General features: G+C 44.2%; 1 protein-coding gene across 16 annotated transcripts; it reads right to left on the bottom strand.

Moving 5' to 3' along the window:
• Positions 1-607: 607 nt before the first annotated feature.
• On the bottom strand, positions 608-7,346 carry LOC127329458 (golgin candidate 5). Of its 16 annotated transcripts, none has more exons than XR_011752746.1 (16): positions 6,773-7,344; positions 6,431-6,556; positions 6,300-6,350; positions 5,994-6,071; positions 5,404-5,575; positions 5,134-5,309; positions 4,826-4,936; positions 4,250-4,402; positions 3,568-3,636; positions 3,439-3,486; positions 2,698-2,982; positions 2,440-2,499; positions 2,066-2,349; positions 1,864-2,002; positions 746-1,415; positions 608-622 (listed from the first exon to the last, which is right to left on the bottom strand). XR_011752746.1 is itself a non-coding variant. In XM_071826730.1 (16 exons), exons 11-15 carry the CDS (start codon positions 2,752-2,754, stop codon positions 1,962-1,964), a joined length of 318 nt encoding a protein of 105 aa, XP_071682831.1. In that variant the 5' UTR covers positions 2,755-2,982; positions 3,439-3,486; positions 3,568-3,636; positions 4,250-4,402; positions 4,826-4,936; positions 5,134-5,309; positions 5,404-5,575; positions 5,962-6,071; positions 6,266-6,335; positions 6,431-6,556; positions 6,773-7,346; the 3' UTR covers positions 939-1,415; positions 1,864-1,961. The 16 variants fall into 16 exon arrangements, 3 of the variants coding, with proteins under 3 accessions (XP_071682831.1, XP_071682830.1, XP_071682829.1); XR_011752743.1 differs by having other exon boundaries at positions 6,300-6,335; positions 6,773-7,343; XR_011752741.1 differs by having other exon boundaries at positions 6,266-6,335; positions 6,773-7,343.
• Positions 7,347-8,723: the final 1,377 nt, after the last annotated feature.

Below are 8,723 nucleotides of genomic sequence, written 5' to 3' on the forward strand. Positions count from 1 at the left end.
AGTTCTGATGATGCCCCCGCTGTCGAGGGCATCGGCCAGCCGCCGCCGGGGAAGCAGCTGGCAGCCACGGCGCATGGCTGCCAGCTCCTCGTCGTCCAGTTCGGCGTCGAGGTCGACACCGATCTCCAGGTCGGCGCCATCATGGGCGCCGGTGAAAACGGAGCCGCTTTCCCCTCCGAGCAACTGTGCGCGCAGCGGCGGTAGGATCGTCATCCGCGAGCCGCCGACGCCACGCGGCCGCCTCCGACCCAAGCGCGAACCAGGCACCTCCGGCGAGTGGAAGCGCAAGCCGGTGAAGGTGGAGGAGGTCCACGACGCCGAGGACGCCGCAATCCTCGAGGCCGTCATGGCGAGGTCCCTCCAGGACCTCGTCCCCGCCGACAACACCATGCCCCTCGACCAGGCAAGCAGTGGGAGAAGGAGGAGGCGGAGCGGCAGGCTCGGCTCCTCGAGGAGGTCGCTCGCTACCGCCGGCCTGCGACTCATCCATCTGGTGCCCCCGTCCCCGTCATCGACCTCGAGGCGGAGTCCGACGACGACTGGTACAAGCCCTCGCCGTCCCCGCCGCACCAAAATCGCCCCATTCACCATCAACCTCCTTGATATGTACACTTTTTTCCACCTGAAGATAGGTGGATATTGAGGAGAAGATGAGTGCAAATAGGAGACACAAACAAAACCAGGTAAGATACATAGCAGAACCAAATAAGCGAGTCGCCTGAAGAAATGAAAGACAACTATTCACCATGATTCTCCTCTAGTTCCCCCATATTCTTTTCCTCCCCGAATATTTAGGAAAAAAGCACACAGATGTTTTGAAAAAAGAACAATTAGTAATTACAAATCAGAGTATTGGGACAATCAACAAATCAGAGTGATGGAGGATGCAAGAAAAAGAAAGGAATGAAGTTGTTCATCTTGTCCAGAACACAAGAATGGAACCGTTAGATATTTTTTCTGTATAAATGGCCAGAACAAATTATCGTGGTAGCTTTGTGACTTCTGTCTCACATTAAAAGAAATTGTCAGTCTGAGTGAGCATCATGAGAATTTCTCATCCAAGAGGCTGATACTATCTATCCCTTTTTACTTCCTATCCCTTCCAGCCACAGGTAGCAATAGCGACAAGTGTTGCCTTCAACATAAGCAATTTTATATGCCTCAAGCAGGCCTAGAATGGCACACTCAGAAATAGTATAAAGATAAGAAATGAAAGATTATAAAGACTTATATAATGCTAATGTAACCAACAATTAGTGTACCATATTTCTGTGCCTAAACTAAATACCAAATTATAGATGGCAAATTCACCCTCCTCCAAGGCTCCAACACAATAGTTCTAGCAAGTAATGGTCACCTCCTTCCTCCAAATCACCTTCATATGACTCTTCTTTTTGCTCAAATCCATGACAAACCTGCAAAAACAGCAGCAAATCATCATCAACATCAAGAGTTTTAATGAGCTGAATAATAGACTGGCCAAATCGATTCATAACTCTAGATATGCATATATGGAGAATGTGGCCAGAAAAAATAAGCCAATACACATCCAAAAATAAATATGCAGATTCAGGTCCAAGCATGAGAAACACGAGACTCCCAGTTTTCTATTCCTCATCCAGCCAACCAGTGTTCTAGGTCGAGGGGAAGAGGGGGAAAGAGCAGAGACGAGATTGAGGGTAGAGAGAGCACGGGCTGAGAGAGGGAGAATGGGAGGAGCTCCCTTTGGCGTATGAACTGTGCCCGCCGTCGCTGCTCGTTGCTTACCGCCGCAGACACGCTCGATTTCTCATTGGGCTCCTCTTTCTCAGAACATACGCACGGGATTGTGATATAGATAAGAAGGTGCCGTACAGCGCCTACCTTGGCCGTGGCCGAGGCTTCCCTCCTCTGTCGTCGGGCCTACACCACCTGCTTTCTGTCACCGAGCCGCCGTCCATGGATCTCACGGAGCAGCGCCATCACGCAGACCGCGCCCGCCCCATCGCACGAATAGCCCAATCTGTGGACATAGATGCGTTGAGAGGGATAGGGAAGATGCGTTGAGAGGAAGAGGGGGACTTACTCGTCGAGAAGTAAGTCGGCGCTGAATCCGTGCTCCTCCACCTCTGTCCCAGCGCCGCCCCTCGCTGCTCCTCCACCTATGGCGCTTGGTACATCGAGGGGAGAGGCGCAACAGCAGCGGCTTGGGCTCAGTATGGCTTGGCCGGTCATTTCGCAACTGAGCGTCGCCAAGAAGGGAAAAATCTGTGGAAGCACAAATACCTGCATGGCTTCAATTTGCCTTAAGAGTGGCCTTGTCGACTCAGGAACTTGTGTAACCAGTTCATTATACCGAAGTTCACTGGCCTGAAGTATTGAAAAATGAAAGGAAATGACAACTGGTCCATGACTAATTTTACTCTGTAGTGCCAGCTAAACCGAAAAAGCTCTGCTCACCTGATACCGCTTTTGAAGATCATCATGATCCCTTTTTAACCGTTCTTCCATGAAAGCAGCCTGAAATGCCCTAGTTTTTATCAACAAAGCAATATAAAAGATTTCATGACATTATAGATCAACAAAATAATCTTTTAGATAAAAGTTTTAATCAACAAAGCAACATAGATTACAGTTAGATCACCACAATCTACAGACTAAATGTCCCGGGGGTATTGAATTATTGATGCACAGTAGATGCATATTTTCATGGCTTACCTCCTGTTCTTGTCTGGTAAGAGCATTCCTCAACTCCTCGATTGTATTAATCAGCATATTTTCTTTTTCGCAGGCTTCTCTTAAGAGGCTCTCAAGCTCAACTTTGGCTTCTGTGTTGACTCTTGATTCAGCTAATGCTTCGGCCTCTTTTGCTGCATTAAGAGCATTTGTGTAGAACTCCTTCTGAGCTGCAAGTTCAGTTTGATTTTTTTCGATTGTTTCTTGTAGCAACTTCTCTGTTGCCGCCTTATCTCTTTTAATACTCTCAACCTTTGTCTCCTCAACCTGCAAAGTCAAAATTGAGTGCATGGGTTCATTTTAAGCCCCAGAGCAAATAAAAACTGACGAATAGAGCAAAAGTGCTTCCTTCAGGAAGCCGAAGTAGCTCCACTATTCTCAATGAGCAATTTTTCGGAGCTATCCATCCAACAAGTAATTAAGGAAAAAAGCTTGTCTGGTTGAACGAAATCGTGAACTTTAAGCAAGCTGTAGAGGTTACGCATACTACTGTTTAAGAGGAACAACTCAGCACAATGTGTTCACACATGATCAAAAGAGAGACGAACAAACCACCCAAATATGGGTGCAAATTTGGTTTTGCATCATGCAAGCAGCAAAAGCAAATATTTAATGTGTGTCATTAAAGCAGATAAGAAACAATTTAGTACAGATGAATTAATTAATTATCAAAAGTCCAGTTCATTCCTTTGCTGTCTTTTTAACGTATTTGCTCTCTTTTACCTGGATCTTTGAGTTCAGCCGTTGCTTTTCTTCTTAAAACTCACGAATCTAGCTTCAACCAAAAAAAAGACAGCAAACTTGATTAGTTTCAAAAACTGGCATTTCATAAGAGTGGTGATAGAGTTATACTCCATGTCTGTGCTCTCAGTTTTCGTATAGTAGCTTCTTGAGCAGCTTGTTTTTTCGATAGCTCTTCGCCTGTTTCATTGGTATACATAAGATGTTAGTGTCAGAAAAGCCAAAATTATCACATGGTGGTGTAGTGTATGTGGAATAAAGTAGATAAGGAATGAATATCTTCAAACTTACATACACATCAGGTCCATGTGTATATGCCTATTGCCTAGTAGCCTACCGTTGACAGCAAGATCAGAGTGTTACAGTGGAAAGCAAAAGGACTATAGCTCCAATTCAAGCAGTAAAGGACTCAACCAACGCATGTTAAGGGCATACAAATTTCAAATGCCACAATAAACTGCAGATGAGAGACTCATATCAAACCGATAAATATGACTCTCGCCAGCAGGAAATGTTTGAAAAGTTTATGTTGTCATTATTATCTATGTTCCGTAAGCCATTACATCTTTCCTAACGTCACTAATATGTACATCTCGGTAAATGATCATTGGAGTCAGCAATGACTGTCACTGACAAAGGCTGCTCAACATGGTGCAACATACCGTATGGCAACATTAATTCTTGAAATGGTCACATGACAATATTTCAAATGATAGAACTGGTAATTTGGTATTCTCAACATTATAACAGAATAATTTAATTAATGCAATATCAAAAAGAAAAAATTGCATACCTTCAGCCATGACCTGAGTGATAATCTCGTCCTTTTCTTTCAAAAGAGCAGCAGCGTCACTTTTCTTATTTGAGGGTGCCTCCCGCAAGAAACCAGTCCAAGCACACTTGCAATACCCATCAAGCCTACCATCGACATTCTGACCTATAACATCTGCAAAAAGAAGACTGTGGGGTTATATCCAATCGGAAAATAAGGGTTGACATGAGTACTGCACAATAAGGGTGAGAAGATTAGTCATTTAATCTAAGAGCCGACTTGACCCAGCACAAACAACTCTGGCATAGATCCTGAAACAAAGCATCATCTGTAAAGTTTTGATATCTTAGATGGATAAACATGGAGGGATATTCTACAACCTATTATTTGGGGGCACAAAGGTAGTAGTTACTAATTCCTCTTCCAATCAGGTTTGTAAGCATGAATGAACTTAGTTTATTTATTCCATCTTATCTCACACAACACACTAAGAAATAGATACTTAGAAGAAAACAACATTAAATATGTCAGCAAATAATCTCCAAAAACCTACTTGACAAGGTAGTTATGAAGAACTGTATCCTATTCGGTACGAACCTTCTCTGTGGACCTCATAGCTGATGAATACACTATGTTAGTCTATATCAAGGGCCTTAGCAGAAAACCAAGCCGGTCCAAACCCACCCACATGGCCACATCAGCAAAAACCTGAAAAATGGAATAGTATCATACAAGGTACTTATCTTGTGACAGATCAAAATGTCATCTTGTAGCAGATTGGATCAGATAATATACAGTAAGGGCGACAAACAAACATACTGTCCCATTACAGCCATTTCAATGTGTGTAATTAAACTTGCCAAGCTCAAACTTTAGCTACACAAAATTGTAAAGATTGAACCCACCTTTCTGCCAGATTTATTAATACCAGAAGGCACCTCCAATTCTTCTGTTACCACATCATCAATGGAATTTCCAGCCTTTTTATTCTTCACTCTATCAGACTTCCAGTAGCCAACATGACCAGCTTCTACCTGAATCCATGGAGGCGGTGGACATGGTAAGGTAGCTTGGGAAAGAACTGTGAAATGCACATGACAGGACATGATTTAGAGACCCCATTGGCATTGCAGGAACACATATATACAAAGATACGTAAACTCAGATGTACTAACTCATAAGCCTCACGGGTCTGCCCAAAGTACACTGTTTTCCCCCCTGAGAGAACACCACGACTGATCAAAAAGCTCAAAGACCTTCTTGCTCGGCTGATGGATCGACACGATCACTGTTCGACTGTCCCTCACCACTCCATGCAGCGTCTGCACCACGTAGAACATTGAAGCACTGCACAGTGTTGCGATACATTAGTTAGTACTTTAGCACATGGTAGCTACTGAAACTGATATAATCACATAGAACCATAAAAAAGTCAATTTCTTATAAAAATTGTATCGTGATTGCTGAACCGGATAGAGAACAAATTGTGTACATCTATGATATTCACATTCCAATTATCTTACTTGCACGATCTAGTAGTAGAACAAATTGTGTACATATATGATATTCACATTCCAATTATCTTACTTGCACGATCTAGTAGTACAGGAAAAATCATTTCAGACAACTGAACTTAAAATGTATGACTGTAATTGGGAAGATACATCCAAGCAATTTACAAGAATATGAACAGAAGTGCCCCTCAAGATAGCATATGATTTCTTCACCATTACCTAATTCATCAATTCAGTACTATTAATCTTACATGACTTCCAACATAATTCATTTGGAACCACCAAAGCTAACATAAAGCATGTACAATGGCTCCTGAATAGAGTACAACCTGGAAAGGAAACCAATTTAGGCAGATGCACCATGAGAATTTCAAAAAAGCAGTCCATATTGTATACAACACAGATCAACGGAATATACACAAAGAAATAATTAATCTAGCATATACTGAAACAGACCTAAGCAGTGCTAGAATAAAAAATAACATAAAATGCAGGAACAAACTTGATTGTATCGAGAAATAACCTTGTTATGATGTCCTTCAGTAGAAGCTACTTACCAACTAAGAATGCTTCATACACAAAACCTCGCCGACCTGCACAACAAGGTACTAATCAACCTAATAATGTCCCAAAATTACTGAATCCAGATCTGCATAACAAAGAACCAAACCAAATGAAGAAGACCCACTGAGAAAGGGGAGGAAGACAGGGGAGGCAGCCAAGGTCTAGGTAGAGTCCCACATCCTACAGCGGCATATCCATGTATTAGGCCACAGCCTGCCTCTTCGTCCTGCCAGTCCAACTTGTTGTTTGTCTGGTCCACATGAAAAACACACCAGAGTACCCCAGTCATTTTTTTCAGTAATAAATCAGCATACCAGCTGATTGCTTCTTGTTAACTATCAGATAGTACTTCCAATCATTCTGTGGAACCGTCAAAATATAAAAAAAAAAATCGTTCTGGTGGCTGCTCCAATCGATCTGGTGGCTGCCCCCGTGAGTTTGTAGCCTAGAAGAAGGGAAGGGATACCTGGAGGATGGAGACGCCGGGAGTCGACGAGCTGCGCCAGGAGGCGGCGGTGCTCCTCCCTTCCTCGTCCAGCAGCCCTTGACCGAGCTCCAGCCAGCTATGGACCGAGACCCACTCCTCCTTCTGGCTAGGTTTGCCCCTCCCGCTTTTCTACACCTTATCCGCCGCCGGCCTTCTAGATCGAGGAGGAGAGGCGCGACGCCGCGGCGGTTCTGGGCCTCAGAGGAGCAGGCGCGAGGGGGAGAGGCACGCCGACGCGGTAGCTCGAGGTCGGAGAGGAGGAGGCGCGACGCCGGCAAGGTGCAGAGATCGTCGCCGCCACCACCAGCCCAACACCGCTCTCTCAACCCGCGACGCATCGCTGCTCCCGCGCCTCGCATCCAGAGCCGGGACGGCCGCAACCTCCACGCTGCGCCCCAGCCTCCTCTTCTTCACCTACGGAGGCCGGCGCAGCTCCGCCTCCCTCCTCCTCCCGCATGCGCCGTCGTCGTCGCCACACACGGTCAAACAAGGGGAGAAGGAGGCGGCTCGGGGATTGGGGGAGGATTGGGCAGCAGCTTCTGGCTAGGGTTTTTTCACCCACCGCTCCGTGGAACGTCGACGAGTGCGAGCACCCGCCGCTCTCTCTCGCTATCGGCCCCGCACAAAGAGGGACCCAATCGTCATGGAGCATACACGAGCAGAGGAAGGTGACGAAAAAATCACCACATCCGACGGCTGAGGTGAAAAGTGGGATTGGGAATTTACTGTGCAAGTGAAATGGACGACCAGGATTGATGTGCCCCTCTCAGGTGCCTTGGATGGCCGGGTAGTATTTGAACATTTATAGGAGAAATTAAGATGGGCTCAGCAGTTTTAATGATGCTCACATAAGGATGAGAGTTGAAGCAAAAAAGAAAGCATCACAAAGCAAATTCAAAACAAATTTAAGCCTAACCCACTTTCTATGAAAAGGAATCTTGTAAATAAACAAGTTATGTAGGCATAATGCAACAAGCATAGGAAAACTAGACAAGCGCAACTTCAAGATTTTCAGCATATAGAGAGGTGTTTTAGTAACATGAAAACTTCTACAACCATATTTTCCTCTCTCATAATGATTTTCAGTAGCATCATGAACAAACTCAACAATATAAGTATCACATAAAGCATTCTTATTCACATGCATAAAATTATTACTACTCCCAACATAAGCATAATCAATTTTATTAGTTGTAGTGGGAGCAAATTCAACAAAGTAGCTATCATTATTATTCTCATCATCAAATATAGGAGGTATAGTATCATCATAATAAACTTTATCCTCCATAGTAGGCGGCACCAGAAGACCACTATCATTATAATCATCATATATGGGAGCCATATCATAATCAACATAAACTTTCTCCTCAATACCCGGGGGGCTAAAGAGATCATTTTCATCAAAACCGACCTCCCCAAGCTTAGAATTTTCTATATCATTATCAACAATGGTGTTCAAAGCGTTCATACTAATATTACTACTAGCATGCAAATAAGGTTCCATAGGTTTTTTAATTTTCGCATTAAACCATTCATGTCTTGACTCAGGAAATAGTTTCAAAAGCTCACAGATGTTTTCCATTATGCCTTACTAGTGTTTAACAAGAAACAAAAAGATGCAATTGCAGGATCTAAAGGAAATAGCTTCGAACACTCACACAACGGCAACAGAAAAGTACTTAGTTACCTGGGACCGGAATATGAGTGCCTTTTACCTTTCCTCCCCGGCAACGGCGCCAGAAAAGTGCTTGATGTCTACGGGTGCTTCTATTCTTGTAGACAGTGTTGGGCCTCCAAGAGCAGAGGTTTGTAGAACAGCAGCAAGTTTCCCTTAAGTGGATAACCCAAGGTTTATCGAACTCAGGGAGGAAGAGGTCAAAGATATCCCTCTCAAGCAACCCTGCAATCACGATACAAGAAGTCTCTTGTG

This window comes from Lolium perenne, chromosome 2, assembly GCF_019359855.2.
Source record: "Lolium perenne isolate Kyuss_39 chromosome 2, Kyuss_2.0, whole genome shotgun sequence".
NCBI classification, from domain to species: domain Eukaryota; kingdom Viridiplantae; phylum Streptophyta; class Magnoliopsida; order Poales; family Poaceae; genus Lolium; species Lolium perenne.